Genomic DNA, 16123 nt, shown 5'->3' with positions numbered 1-16123 from the left:
AGGGAATCAGTGGAGAATTGGCTGGAACCAGTCCTCTACTTGGTTGGGCAAGAGGATTGTCTGGCTTGTCCGTGGCTTTGTGCCTCCCTCCAGGTCTGCCTGGCTTCAATGCCCTGGCCTGCAAACGGGTGAGGAGGGGCCCGGTGCTCAGTCCCACAGGTTCCCGGCACTGAGATCTGGGGATATCCCTGCTGCAAGCTGCAGTGGCGAGTTGCTCAGGGATCCTCCCCAAGAGCTAAGGAAGTTCTCGACGCTGCAACCCCCACCGCTTCTCAAATGTTCCCACTCTCAGGCTTTATGAACATCTTAGTGTTTACCCAGCACAACCATAATCCTTGGGGCCGATCCAAGCACTATGTGCACCCCCATAGCACCCCTGCTCTGGGGGTCCCTGACTCCACAGGGACCTCTAGGTACATAGTCACTAGCTCCCCCCTCGTCTGTGCCAGGAAGTTCCACCACCACTCCAGTGTCCCCGCTGCAGTGACCAGAACAGGATCACTCCAAAGACTTTCGCCAGAGAAGGCAGGGGTCAGCCCAGGGTCACTAAGGCTGGTCTCCCTTCTCCCAGCCTGCGTAGCTGAATTCCGGATACTCGGGAGACAGCAAGAAGGTGGGGGGCCTGGTGTGAGAGGAGAGGTCAGGCCACTTCAGCTCAACTGATCCCCCCAGGAAGGGGAAGGGGTGGACTCAGCTTTTGTCCCTACAACCCTGAGTGCTGGGTGGTGTTGCTGAATGCAGTTTTGAGCCTTTTCTTCTTCCAGGAGTGGGGTTCAAGTGGAAGTTGGGCTGCGGATCCCGTGGTCTGAGTCAGGATCCCTGGGTTCCACTCGCTGCTCAGCCATTCTTGGCTTTCTTCCTTCAGTTTCCCCATGCGTCTAGAGGGGATAATGCTCCCTTTGAGGCCCACCCCTCATAGAAGCTCTTCCCTGCCTCCCTCTTTCGGAATGAAGCCTAGGAAGGGTTTCACTTTCAGTCTGAGTGACTCTGCCTCTTCCAGCTTGCAGGTGGGCGGGGGCATTAGACCTGTGTGGCTCTGTGCTGCCACCTCATGTTGCAGAGGGTGGTGGGCACACAGCAGCACGCCATGGTGAGATTTAATAAAACAGGGTTTATTGGGGGGATGGTGTAAGCAGTGTGACAGAGGACTGGTTGCGAGCAGTGGAGCCCACACCTGGACACAGGCTGTAGGCTGGAGTCTCCAGAGAGAGGAACCCTGCAGCCGTGTGCTCCCACAATCATAGGATAGGCGAAGAGCAAGGAAACTCGAGGTGAAGGACGTAGACTTGATAGCAAGGAGGAGCCCCCAGAGCTCTCGGCAAACACCAGCCTATCCGTCTGCAAAGCTACCTACGGGAGAGAAAGGGACACATTTCTGGTGCCTTCTAGATCTGCCTCTCCTCATGCTTCAGATGAACACAGGCAATCAACTGGGGAGCCGATGGTTGCAGTCAGGGGTGTCCACCCCACGTGGTTTCCTGTGGACCCTGGGCTGGGCTGGCACTTCCAGGAGCTATGCAAGATGCGCCTGCTGTGGGAGGATGGACATTTGACTTAAGGTGGGGAACAGGCAAGGAAAGAGTGACGGGACGTGAGGAACCTCTGGTTTGGCTCACTGTGAGGCGGGAGGGGCTGCAGATGTACCTGGCAGTGGGCAGCCAAAGGCCACAGTGGCCCACCTGGCACTGTCCTGGAGACACCTGTCCACACAGGGCATCTCAGAGTGATAGGCAGGGACTTCAGCACATGTGCCCACAGCAACTGTCTCATTTTAGGTGGCCAGAGCGGGGCTCAGTGGGAAAGGCCTGGCTGGCAGAGTCCTGCACTCTGAAGACAAGTGCTGTCAGGCCTGGGTGTCAGGAGACCAGGGAGGCACTGTCTCAGTCAACCTTTTGACAGTGAGGCTGGTGTAGCAGCCACGACCCTTGCCTGTGTCACAGGTCTCTGCAGGCCACCAGGGAAGTGCTCCTGCTGGGCGACCTCAGAAGGGAATGTGAAGGCTATCGACACCCTTAGGAGAGTGGGAAGAAGTGTTTGTCAAGCAAAATCTAACTGGATGGAAGATGCCGGTTCCCGTGTGGACATGAAACATCCTTGATGCCTGGAATCCGCACAGCGCCTCTGCTCTGGTGGGGAAGGAGGTTCTGCATCACTGCGACTCATTGTCCAATTTCACATTTGTGATTTTCCTGATTACAAAGAAACGTGTGCACTGTAAAAATTCAAGCATGAAAGAAATAGGCAATACAGACAGTTAAGGATCCCTGTAACGCTCTTCCCTAGACATAACCATCAACTAGAGCTTCTTTATACATGCGCACACATACTGTTGTTGACTTGAGATTTTCTCTTTTAATACAGATGTTTATGGCTATCAATTTCCCTCAAAACAGTACTTTACCTGCATCCCGTAAGTTGTGGTATTTTATGCCTTAATTTTATTCATTTCAAAGTATTCTTTAATTTCCTTTGTGATTTTTTCTTTGACTCATTGGTTATGTAGGAGTATGGCACTTAATTCCTACGTATTTGTGAGTTCCCCAAATATCTTTTTGTTATCAGTTCCTAATTTTATTCCACTGTGGTCAGAGAACATACTTTGTATGATTTTAGTTCTTTTATATTTATGGAGGCTGGTTTTATGGCCTAGCACACAGTCAATCCTGAAGAATGTTCCATGTGTGTTTGAGAAGAATGTGTTGACAGCTTCCTTCCTGCTGTGTTCTCTTGGACCACTCACTCCGGGGGAAGCTAGCTGCCATGTCTTAGGACACTCAAGTAGATCTAAGGAGAGGACCATATGGTAAGCAACTGAGGCCTCCAACCAATAGTCATGTGAGTAAGTGAGCCATTTTAGAGTGGATTCCCCAGCCCCAGTCAAGCCTTCAGATGACTGCAGCCCCAGCTGACATCTTTTCTTCAACCTCACAAAAGATCCTGAGTCAGAACCACACAGCCCATCCAATCCCAAATTCTTGACCCACAGAAACTGTGGGAGTCAGTAAATATTTGTTGTGTTAAGCCACTAAGTTTTGGGATAACTTGTGATGCAACGTTAGATAACTAATACAGTTACCCATAAATTTTCTGGCTTTCTGGAGAACAGGTCTTGAAGCACAGTGGCACTTTTGGTAGGAGTTTTATCTTTTCTGAGAATAAAACTGAAAACATGGATTAATAATTCTTTTCTTATTGAAGCTGACAAACCAATGACACATACCTTGTCAATGAGGACCTCAAGGTCTTGAAGATTAAGAAAACCAGTGAAATGACCCTGATTTGGGGAGTCACTGGGAATTCTGGTTTTCTAACATCCCAAACTACCTGTGCCTGATTAAATGAGCTACTTGAGACCCAAAAGAGTCAGCCTTCAGCCCTGTTATCAAAAGGATAGAGAATCACTGGATATAAAAGATTGTACTCATTACCGTGCCAATGGCAATCTACAACTTCCACTTCTTGTTTAAGCCAACTGGTGAGTTTCTCACAGAAATCTTTTTTTTTTTTCTTTAGTGGAAATCAAGTTTATTTTAGTTGTTTTATACAATTTGGATTCAGTTCTATGTTTTTCAAGATGTGGTCCTTAATATTAACATGAATTAATGTGAGACACATAGTACTTTATAAAGACTGATTTTACTTCTGTTTATGTGAAAGAAATCCACTTTCAATTCAATAAAATTAATTATTTAAAAAGTTTGCTTGTGTGTATGCATGTGTGTACACATACATGCACACTTGAACGTTAGTACTCTCATATTTTTCATTAGATTTTCGAAGGGGACTATGATCTATAAAAAATTAAGAGTTCTTAGAAGTAAAGAAAGATGAGAAATTAAAGATAGAAGGGGATTGTTTTTAAGGATGGGATTAATTTAGATGTATTTTCAGGTTAAGCAGAAGGAGCCAGTAAAGGGAGATGGACGATTCTAGAAAAAGAGGGTTGGGCCAGAACACCAAGCTCCTCAGAGAGTAACTGACTACAGAGGCCTTTGTTCCCTGAACTAGGTAGTAGAGACCAAGATACACATGCGTGTGCGCGCACACGCGTGCACACACACACAAAACCAGTTGCCACTGAGTCAATTCCAACTCATGGCAACCCCATGTGTTTAAGAGTAGAACTGTACTCCACAGGGTTTTCATGGCTGTGACCTTTCGGAAGTAGATTGCCAGGCTTTTCTTCCGAGGCACCTCTGGGCAGATTTGAACTGCCACTCTTTCAATTAGCAGCTACCCAAGGACTCCCAAGATATCCGCAGCCCTTTCACATGCCCTCGCTCCTCTCTGTACTTGCTGTCTGTACCTGGGCCTTCCTGCTGGGCCAGGCCAGGGAGCTGTTCCCGCTGCCGCAGGGCCTCCAGGCCCACCAGGTCAGGTAGGTGGCAGTGCCCCCGCATCACTGTCACCCGTGGACCCTGGGTGATGGCCCGGCTGCGGCAGCCCAGCCGGGCCTGATCCCGGCACATCCAGTATACCTTGTCCCCAGCCGCCTTCTCCTTCCTGTAGAGGAAGGACTCGTGCACCAGGAAGCGGCCCCCCAGGGAGGTCCTCAGGAACTCCAGAGGCCGGAGGGCTCCTGAGGGAGAAAGCAACAGTTAGCGGAGCCATGGGATCCAGGCCACGGGGCAGAGGACGGGGGCTGGGTACCAGGGAGGGGGCTCTGTCTCTGTCATCCACCAGGCAGCCCACCAGGGAAATGTGTCTCCCCACCCTCAACCCCGACAAGACCCGCTGGGGTCAGATGCTCAAGCCCATCAGCCTGGGGCTGGGCCTGACACCCTCAAGGGCAGCCTGCCTGGCCCCTTCCAGGGGCTCTAGTGCTGCCCGGTCTACCGTCAACTCTCCTGACTCTGCACTTGACGGTGAGTTCCCAGGGCAGAGGCCGGGCTAGGTCTTCTGTGCGGGCCCCGCCTGGCCAGGCCTCCCAGCCCCCCGTCTCCTGAACCCTCGGCCAGATGGCAACCAACCCGTGGCTCTCTCAAGAACTTTAAGAAGCTGCACTGAGAGTCATGCAATGCTGGGCCAGGTAGCCATGCGGACCATGTAGGAGCAGAAGGGTGGGCTAGGGGTAGGGTGGGGTGGGGAAGCAGGAAACAGAAAGCGCCCCAGGGAGAAGGGGTGACAGAGTGGCTGGGCTCCGTGATGGAGGCCCCTCAAGGCCTGATGCACTCCTATAAATGGGTGCCAAGTGCATCCAGTAATTGCCAGTGATGCCACCCCTGCCCCACCCCCTTTTCTGGCTGCCTGAGCAGTTCCTCCCACTGGCCACCAAGCCCAGCCTTCGGCTGGCACCATGGGTGTAGAGATTCAGCTGTGGCCTGTGCCCTCGGGCTCACAGCCCAGGCGGAGAGATGGACAAATGCACGATCCACTGGACGTGGGTCTGGAGGGCCAATATGCGATCTCGGCCTGTATGCAGGGAGAGAGGACCCTGGAGCTGCCTCGCCTCAAGTACCTGGGCCTTCCTGCTGGGCGAGGCTGGGGAACTGCTCTCGCTGCCGCAGGGCCTCCAGGCCGCCCAGGTCAGGCGGGTGGCTGTGCCCCCGCATCACCATCACCCGTGGCCCTTGGGTGATGGCCCGGCTGCGGCAGCCCATGCGGGCCTGGTCCCGGCATGTCCAGTACACCTTGTCCCCCGCTGCCTTCTCCCGCCTGTATAGGAATGAGTCATGCACCAAGAAGCTGCCCCCCAGGGGGGTCTTCAGGAACTCGGGGCCACCTGCAGAGAAGCCAGCCACAGTCAGAGGATTGATGGGGACCCTGGAGCCCGGGCCTGGGGGAGTGGGAGTGAGGTGGAGGGGTAGGGGCAGCCTGTTCTCAGAGCCAGGGGCAGCATGGCTTCAGGGGTGAGACCCCCCCTGCCCACCCCACATCTACACCCCCTCTTCACACCACAATGGCACTGGAGCTCAGGACACAGAGCCTGGTCTCCCAAACCCAGCCTGGCCATCAGCTGCCTGGGGCTCCCTTTCCTGAGCCTGGTGAGGCAGAGTAGGACCCTGAAGGAGGGCATGTCTCTCTTCACCTCCCAGGGCCTGCAGGAGGCAGGTATCCTCTTTGTCCACTCACATGTCCCCACAGATGCCCAGCAAGCAGCTGCTGTGCTCTGAGTACCTGCTGAGTTGGAGGAATGGGCAGCCTCTTTGGAGGCACCAGCAGCTCAGGAGCTGAACGGGGCTGTGAGCACAAGCAATGGGTGCAGAGGGGGCCTAGGTCACCCCTGGGGCTGAGGTCACTCCCAGGGCCTGGGTCACCCCAGGATGGGCCGGGAGATAGGGCTGGGCTGGGCAGGGACTTGACTTGGAGGCTGTGGGGAGGAGGGGCCGATGTCCAGAGGACTCCTTCCTGTCTCTAGGCCGGCCCCGCAAGGAGGTGGTGGAGAGACTGGGGAGTGGTCAGCCAGGCCCACAGGGGTGGAGCAAAGGCTGCCCCACACATAGTGGCAGTAATCGGAAAGCAGCAGAGTCATTCTGAAGGAGTATCGACAGCCACAGAAAGATTACTTACAACCCAAGTCCTACAAATAGCTACGCTTTTTCCCGTGAGCATGAGGGAAGAATAAGGACATTTTCAGGTATACAAGGTCTCAAAGGTATTATCTCTCAGGGGTTCTTGCTCAGGAAGAGACCAGAGGAGGGACTTCACAGAACAAGAAAGAGAAGGACATGGAGCACAAATACCGGGACTCCAGTGAAGGGAGCCCCGAGACCGTGGGGAGGGAGCCAGAGAGGACAGCTGGGTGCCGTGGGCCCCAGGCTGACAGGAGTGAGGCCGGAGGCTCCTGGAGGGACGCTACCAGCAAATCCTGGAGCTATTCAAAGATGTGATCAACATGGCGTAGGGAGGAGAGAAGTTTTACTGCCAAGGCTGGCTTAGCGATGAGTACACATGAAAAGCAAGGCAAACAAATAAGCAGCTGCTGAACTGCAGCGAAAAGAGAGCTGAGGGAGGAGGGCTCAGCAGGGAACAGATTTCTATCATGAAGTGAAAACAAAGACCCTGCTAACTATTCAAAGAATGCAAGGCAGTGGGTAAAAATCAAATCCCATTTTCTCTTGTTGGAAGTCAGTAGGAGATGAAGAAATTGAAGAATCAATTAATGGTGGTATGAGACTTGTTGCTGTCGAGTAGATGCTGACTCATGGTGCCCCCATGTGTTTCAGAGTAGGACTGCTCCACAGGGTTTTCAAAGCTGTGACCACTCAGAAGAAGATCACCAGGCCTGTCTTGCAAGGCACCTCTGGGTGGGTTCAAACCATTAACCTTTTGGTCAGTAGTCAAGCACTTAACCATTTATGACACTCGGGGAAAACAGTGGTCTGAGTATATGCATGCTTTAAGAAACAGGGCAGGAGGCAGGGCCAAGATGGCAGAGTAGTCAGATGCTTCCGGTGAGCCCTCTTACAACAAAGACCCGAAAAAACAAGTGAAACGATTATATTTATGACAAGCTAGGAGCCCCGAACATCAAAGGCAAAGTTAGAAAATGGACTGAGTGGCACGGGGAGGGAAAGACAGTTCAGAAGCGGCAAGGAGTTGCCGGACCTGAATCGCTGGGAAGCATCAGGCACCATTCCCTGGAGCAACTGTGGCGGGACTGGCTGTAGCGTTCCGTACTCAGTTTCCTCAGGGAGATACAGAGAGACACACAGCCTACTCACACCTCCAGAACCAGAGAAGAACAACGTTCTCAGCAAAAGCTAAGTACTTGCGTTTATTTTACCATGGCCCTGGCCCCAAAGCCGGATTCAGTGGCTCTTGATTTCCCCGGGCCTGAGATAGGTCCTGCTGAGTGTCCTGAGTCATTCTCCCAGCCTTGGAGAAGAAATAAATTCATAATTGGGGGAAAAGATAATCTGCCAGCTCCACTAAGCTGGGGAGCTCAGGACAGAAGTGGCTCCTGGCCAGACATAAATGGTCCATGGACTTTGAATACCTTTCCTCCCCGCATGGACCTGTGTGGGCCTATTTCAGGAGAATAGGCCCCTGTTGGCAGACTGCAACTATTTCAGCTGTGTGGTAGGGAGGCGGGTGTTTGATGTTTGATGCCACTTTGCCTATTAAACACGTTCCTCACCTACCTGCATCAGGGGCCTAAGGACTGGTGGCTCCACCCGTGTCACCTAGCCACCTGCAGCAGGGGACCAAGAATAAGTAGTACCTCCCAGTCCTTACAACCAAAAGCATTGGGTGCCCATGGCCCGTCTGCAAAACCCACCTATCTGTGCGCTCTAGGGAACAGCAATGTGCTTTCCTCACAGACACTCAGGATATGGTTGTCAGCCCCCTGCCTTGTTCAGAGTGTGACCCCTGCTGCAATCAGATACCTGTACCTACACCAATCACTCCTGCCACTCTAAGACTGCAGGACATAGCCTGTACCACACACGTGATGACCAACTACCTGGACAACCGAACTGAATCCATACTAGAAAAACGAATGGACTTCTAGGCTCATATACTTGATAACAGCTCTAGCCATCTGGTGATAAGACGTTAGAGCTTCAAAGGCGAAAATAATCAACTAGTTCACTCAAGCACCCTATCTGGGCATATCAAAACAAAACAGAGCAAGAGGCAAGGATACAGTAAGCAAACATAAAATAAACATAAAATAATAACTTATAGATGGCTCGGAGACAGAAGTCAATATCAAATCACATAAAGAAGCAGACCATAATTGCTTCAAGAAGCTCTCAAAACAAAGTATCAAGGGATCTTCTAGATGAAGGTGCCTTCCTGGAATTAGTGGATGCAGAATACAACAGATTAATATGCAGAACTGTTCAAGACATCAGGAACGAGATCAGGAAGGAGATCAGGCAAAACGCAGAACAAGCCAAGGAACACACAGATAAAGCAGCTGAAGAACTTAAAAAGGTTATTCAAGAAGATAATGAAAAATTTAATAAGCTGCAAGAATCCATAGAGAGACAGTAATCAGATTAACAATAAAATTACAGAATTAGACAACTCAATAGAAAGTCAGAGGAGCAGAAATGAGGAAGTGGAAGGCAGAATTAGTGAGACTGAAGATAAAGCCTTGGCACCTATATATTTGAAGACAAATCAGATAAAAGAATTTAAAAAAATGAAGAAACCCGAAAAATCATGTGGGACACTATCAAAAGAAATACGAGTGATTGGAGTACCAGAACAGGAAGGGATAACAGAAAATACAGAGAAAATTGTTGGAGATTTGTTGGCAGAAAACTTCCCTGATAGATGAGAAGATATCCAAGATGATCACTGAACTTCACATAAGGTAGATCTCAAAAGAAAGTCACCAAGACATATTATAATTAAACTTGCCAAAACCAAAGATAAAGAGAATTTTAAGAGCAGCTAGGGATAAACAAAAAGTCACCTACAATGGAGAGTCAATAAGAATAGACTCAGACTACTCGGCAGAAACCATGCAGGCAAGAAGGCAATGGGATGACTTACATAAAGCATTGAAGGAAAAAAATTTCCAACCAAGAATCATATATTCAACAAAGCTGTCTCTCAAACATGAAGGCAAAATTAGGACATTTCCAGATAAGTAGAAGTTTAGGGAATTGGTAAAAAACAAACTACAAGAAATACTAAAAGAAGCTCACTGGTTAGAAAATCAACAATATCGGATAACAACCCAAGACTAGAACACAGGACAGTGCAACCAGATGTCATCTCAGATACGGAAATCACAAAAATAAATCAAGATTAGAAAAATGCTCAAAACAGGGAAACAGCAATGCCCTGTAAAAGAAGACAACATTAAAACAATAAAGAGGGACTAAGAAATGCAGTCATAGATCTTTCATATGGAGAAGAAGACAATGCGATACAAAGAAATAAGAGTTAGGTTTAAACTTAGAAAAACAGGGGTAAATATTAAGGTAACCACAAAGGAGACTAACAATCTTACTCCTCAAAATAAAATACAAGAAAAAAATAAAGACGCAGGAGAACAAAATCAACAACAGTGAATAAGAGGAAAAGACAATATATGAAGATATACTACTCAGCACAAAAAATTAAGTGGGAAAAAGAAACTGTCAACAACACACAAAAAAAAGACATCAAAATGACAGCACTAAACTCATACCTATCCATAATTATGCTGAATGTAAATGGACTAAATGCATCAATAAAGAGACAGAAAGTGGCAGAACTCATAAAAAAACACTATCTGTCTATATGCTGCCTACAAGAGACACACCTTAGACTTAAGAGACACAAACAAACTAAAACTCAAAGGATGGAAAAAAATATATCAAGCAAACAACAATCAAAAAAGAGCAGGAGTGGCAATATTAATTTCTGATAAAATAAACTTTAAAGTTAAATCCACCACAAAGGATAAGGACACTATATAATGATTAAAGGGACAATATAGACAATATATGAGGAGGAAATAACCATATTATTTATGCACCCAATGACAGGGCTGCAAGATACACAAAACAAACTCTAAAAGCACTGAAAAGTGAGATAGACAGCACCACAATTATAGTACGAGACTTCAATATACCACTTTTGGCGAAGGACAGAACATCCAGAAAGAAGCTCAACAAAGACATGGCAGATCTAAATGTCACAATCAACCAACTTGACCTCATAGACATATACAGAACACTCCACCCAACAGCACCCAAGTATACTTTCTTTTCTAGAGCACACGGAACACTCTCTAGAACAGACCACACATTAGGTCATAAAGCCAGCCTTAGCAGAATCCAAAACATTGAAATATTACAAAGCATCTTCTCTGACCATGAGGCCATAAAAGTAGAAATCAATAACAGAAAAACAGGGAAAAGATATCAAACACTTGGAAACTGAACAATACCCTGCTCAAAAATGACTGGCTTACAGAAGGCATGAAGGATGGATTAAAGAAATTCATAGAATCCAATGAGAATGAAAACACTTCCTATCAGAACTTTTGGGACACAGATTTAAGCAGTCTCAGAGGTCGATTTATACCAATAAATGCACACAAAATCAAAGGATTATCCCTACAACTTGAACAAATAGAAAGAGAGCAACAAAAGAAACCCTGAGGCACCAGAAGAAAGAAAATAATGAAAATTAGAGCAGGATTAAATGAAATAGAGAACAGAAAAATAACTGAAAGAGTTAACAAGACCAAAAGGCGATTCTTTGAAAAAATTAACAAAATTGATAAAGCATTGGCCAAACTGACAAAAGAAAAACAGGAGAGGAAGGAAATAACCTGAATAAGAAATGAGGTGGGTGATATCACAACAGACCCAACTGATATTAAAAGAATCACATCAGACTACTACGAAAAATTGTAGTCTAACAAATTTGAAAACCTAGAAGAAACGGAAGAATTTCTAGAATCACGCTACCTACGTAAACTAATACAGAGGTAAAACAACTAAATAAACCCATAACAAAAGAAGAAATTGAAAAGGTAATTAAAATAACTCCCAACAACAACAACAAAAAAACCCGGCCCTAGGGGCTTCACTGGAGAGTTCTTTGAAACTTTCACAGAAGAGTTAATGCCACTACTACTAAAGGTATTTCAGAGTGTAGAAAAGGACGGAACACTCCCAAACTCATTCTATGAAGTCAGCATATCCCTGATGCCCAAACCAGGTAAAAAAAAAAAACAAAAAACCAGGTAAAGATACCACAAAAAAAGAAAAATTACAGACCTATATCCCTCATGAGGAAGCCCTGGTGACATAGTGGTTAAGTGCTACGGCTGCTAACCGAAAGGTCAGCGGTTCGAATCCACTAGGCGTTCCTTGGAAACTCTACAGGGCAGTTCTACTCTGTCCTATAGGGTCACTATGAGTTGGAATCGACTCGACGGCAATGGATTTGGTTTTTGGTTTTATCCCTCGTGAACTTAGATGCAAAAATCCTCAACAAAATTCTAGCCAATAGAATTCAACAACATATTTAAAAAAATAACTCACCATGACCAAGTGGGATTCATACCAGGCATGCAGGGATGGTTCAACATTAGAAAAACAATTAATGTAATCCATTATATATTTTTTCTTTTTTATCATATAAATAAAAGACATGAACCACATGGTCTTAACAACTGATGCAGAAAAGGCATTTGACAAAGTTCAACACCCATCCATACATGATAAAAACTCTCAGCAAAATAGGAATAGAAGGAAAATTCCTTAACAGAATAAATGGCATTTATACAAAGTCAAGAGCCAACATCATCCTAAATCGAGAGAGTCTGAAAGCACTCCCCTTGAGATCAGGAACCAGACAAGGATGCCCTTTATCACCACTCTTATTCAACATTGTGCTGGAGGTCCTAGCCAGAGCAGTTTGGCTAGATAAAGAAACAAAGGGCATCCAGATTGGTAGAGGAAAAAGTAATAGCATCTCTATTTTCAGATGACATGATCTTATACACAGAAAACCCTAAAGAATCCTCAAGAAAACTACTGAAACTAATAGGAGAGTTCAGCAGAGTATCAGGATATAAGATAAGGATACAAAAATCAGTTGGATTCCTCTATACCAAGAAAAAGAACATTGAAGAAGAAATCACCAAATCAATGCCATTTACAGTAGTCCCCAAGAAGATAAAATACTTAGGAATAAATCTTACCAAAGATGTAAACGACCTATACAAAGAAAGCTACAAGCCACTACTGCAAGAAACCAAAAGAGGCCTACATTTAAGTGGAAAAACATCTTGCTCGTGGATAGGAAGACTCGACATTGTCAAAATGTCTATTCTACCAAAAGCAATCTATACATACAATGCAATTCCGATCCAAATTCCAACAACATTTTTTAATGAGATGGAGAAACAAATCACCAACTTCATATGGAAGGGAAAGAGGCCCCGGATAAGTAAAGCATCACTGAAAAAGAAGAACAAGGTGGGAGGCCTCACTCTTCCTGATTTTAGAACCTATTATACAGCCACAGTAGTCAAAACAGCCTGGCACTGGTACAACAACAGATAGATAGACCAGTGGAACAGAATTGAAAATCCAGACATAAATCCATCCACCTATGAGCAGCTGATATTTGACAAAGCCCCAAAGTCAGTTAAATGGGGAAAAGACAGTCTCTTTAACAAATGGTGCTGGCATAACTGGATATCCATCTGCAAAAAAATGAAACAAGACCCATACCTCACACCATGCACAAAAATGAACTCAAAATGGATCAAAGACCTAAATATAAAATCTGAAATGGTAAAGATCATGGAAGAAAAAATAGGGACAACACTAAGATCCCTAATACATGGCATAAACAGTATACAAAATACTAGTAACAATCCACAAACACCAGAAGAGAAACTAGATAACTGGGAGCTTCTAAGAATCAAATACCTACGCTCATCCAAAGACTTCACCAAAAGAGTAAAAAGATTACCTACAGACTGAGAAGAAGTTTTTAGCTATGACATTTCCGATCAGCGTCTTATCTCTAAAATCTATATGATACTGCAAAAACTCAACAACAAAAAGATAAACGACCCAATTAAAAAATGGGCAAAGGATATGAACAGATACTTCACTAAAGAAGACATTCAGGTAGCTAACAGATACATGAGGAAATGCTCACAATCATTAGCCATTAGAGAAATGCAAATCGAAACTACAATGAGATTTCATCTCACTCCAACAAGGCTGGCATTAACCCAAAAACCACAAAATAATAAATGTTGGAGAGGATGTGGAGAGACTGGAACACTTATACACTGCTGGTGGGAATGTAAAATGCTACAACCACTTTGGAAATCGATTTGGCACTTCCTTAAAAAGCTAGAAAAAGAACTACCATACAATCCAGCAATCCCACTCCTTGGAATATATCCTAGAGAAATAAGAGCCTTTACACGAACAGACACTTGCACACCCACGTTCACTGCAGCACTGTTTACAGTAGCAAAAAGATGGAAGCAACTAAAGTGTCCGTCAACGGATGAATGGATAAATAAATTATGGTATAGTCACACAATGGAATTCTACACATTGATAAGGTACAACGATGAATCCCTGAAACATTTCATAACCTGGAGGAATCTGGAAGGCATTATGCTGAGTGAAATGAGTCAGTTGCAAAAGGACAAATATTGCATGAGACCACTATTACAAGAACTCGAGAAATAGTTTAAACAGAGAAGAAAATATTCTTTGATGGTTATGAGAGTGGGGAGGGAGGGAGGGAGAGGGGTATTCACTAATTAGATAGCAGACAAGAACTATTATTTTAGGTGAAGGGAAAGACAACACATAATACAGGAGAGGTCAGCACAACTGGACTAAACCAAAAGCAAAGAAGCTTCCTGAATAAACTGAACGCTTTGAAGTCCAGTGTAGCGGGGCACGGGGTTGGGGACAATGGTTTCAGGGGACACCTAGGTCAACTGGCATAATAAAATCTATTAAAGAAACATTCTGCATCCCACTTTAGAGAGTGGCATTTGGGGTCTTAAATGCTAGCAAGCAGCCATCTAAGATGCATTAATTGGTCTCAACCCACCTGGAACAAAGGAGAATGAAGAATACCGAAGACACAAGGTAATTATGAGCCTAAGACACAGAAAGGCCCACATAAACCATAGACTACATCGACCTGCAACCAGAAGAACTAGATGGTATCCAGCTACAACCGATGACTGCCCTGACAGGGAACACAACAGAGAACCCTTGAGGGAGCAGGAGAGCAGTGGGATGCAGAGCTGAAATTCTCGTAAAGAAAGCAGACTTAATGGTCTGACTGAGACTAGATGGACCCTGGAGGTCATGGTCCCCAGACTTTCTGTTAGCCCAAGACAGAAACCATTCCGAAAGCCAACTCTTCAGACAGGGATTGGACTGGACTATAGAATAGAAAATGATACTGGTGAGGAGTGAGCTTCTTGGATCAAGTAGACACACGAGACTATGTGGGCAGCTTCTGTCTGGAGGGGAGATGAGAAGGCAGAGGGGGACAGAAGCTGGCTGACTGGACATGAAAATAAGAGGGTGGGGAGAAGGAGTGTGCTGTCTCATTAGGGGGAGAACAACTAGGAGTATATAGGAATGTGTATATAAATTTTTATATGAGAGACTGACTTGACTTGTAAACTTTCACTTAAAGCACAATAAAAATTAAATAGAAAAAGAAATAGGGCAGCAAGTGTCCGAGGAAACCACGGGAAGAACTCAAGGTGGTTTTCTGGAGGGGGGCTGGGGTGACGTTGAATCAGGGGCTGCTGTGTACCTGGCAGCATTATTTCCATACGCATAAAGATTAGATGAAAATGGAGTAAAAAGATGATCAGAATAACAGACTTTAAGTTTGAGGGAAAGTGATGCCAAAAAGGCCTTAAGGCCCCACCTGACTGAGAAAATAACAGGTCTGAGAAGCCAGTCGGCATGAAGGTGGAGGTGGGTGACAGGGGTGAGATGGTTCTCCTTAGCAGGACAGGGGTATTTACAGTGCTGTGACCGTGAGAAGTCACAACACCAACGGTACTGTCAGAGTGGACTCAGTGGACAAGGTCTCATGTAAAGGGGACAGTACAGCACTGTGATTCCAGTTAAAACCAACTGCCATCCCTGGGTGATGGTAACAGTTAAGTACTTGGCTCCCAACCAAAGGCTGGAGGTTTGGGTCCACCCAGAGGTACCTTGGAAGAAAGGCCTGGCAATCTACTTCCAAAAAATCAGGGCTTGAAAACCCTATGGAGCGCAGTTCTATTCTGTCACATGGGGGGTCGCCGTGAGTTGGAGTCGACTTGAGGGCAACTGGTAGATATAGTAGCAGTGACCCTAGCCATGTACCCCTTAAGGAGGGCTATAGATATTTACCAAGAATAGCTGCGATATATGTAAATGTCACCTCTACAATCCTTTACCCCTTAACCTGTAGGATATACTTGTTATTGGAAATTCTATTTATCTATTATACCGTAATAATCAGAAAACCACCTTGTGCAATTAACTTCCCCCATAAATACTATGATGATGTGTCCCCGTCATCAGGAAAGACTCATCACTAGAAAAGGACATTATGGCTGGTAAAGTAGAGGGTCAGCAAAAACGATGGAAACCTTCCATGACAAGGACTGACACATAGCTGAAACAATGGACTCAACGATCATGAAAATGCCGCAGGACCAGGC

At 46.0% G+C, this 16123-nt stretch overlaps 1 protein-coding gene across 8 annotated transcripts in view; it reads right to left on the bottom strand.

The window, feature by feature from the left end:
* Positions 1 to 1091: 1091 nt before the first annotated feature.
* FLYWCH1 (FLYWCH-type zinc finger 1) overlaps positions 1092 to 16123 on the bottom strand; it is a 28642-nt gene continuing 13610 nt past the window's right edge. For 4 of the 8 annotated variants that reach the window (XM_049903324.1, XM_049903325.1, XM_049903329.1 and 1 more), the window contains 4 exons: positions 5459 to 5722; positions 4307 to 4579; positions 3077 to 3161; positions 1092 to 2189 (listed from right to left, as the gene is read on the bottom strand). In XM_049903324.1, coding sequence (XP_049759281.1) covers positions 2150 to 2189; positions 3077 to 3161; positions 4307 to 4579; positions 5459 to 5722 — 662 coding nt within the window. In that variant the 3' untranslated portion in view covers positions 1092 to 2149. The remainder of the gene's footprint in view (positions 2190 to 3076; positions 3162 to 4306; positions 4580 to 5458; positions 5723 to 16123) is intronic. The other 4 variants (XR_007519578.1, XR_007519579.1, XM_049903327.1 and 1 more) reach the window with 4 other exon arrangements.

The sequence above is a fragment of the Elephas maximus genome, chromosome 12 (assembly GCF_024166365.1).
Source record: "Elephas maximus indicus isolate mEleMax1 chromosome 12, mEleMax1 primary haplotype, whole genome shotgun sequence".
In the NCBI taxonomy this organism is placed as follows: Eukaryota; Metazoa; Chordata; class Mammalia; order Proboscidea; family Elephantidae; genus Elephas; species Elephas maximus.
The sequence above is the reverse complement of the archived record's forward strand: the minus strand, read 5'-3'. Positions and strand labels throughout refer to the sequence as shown.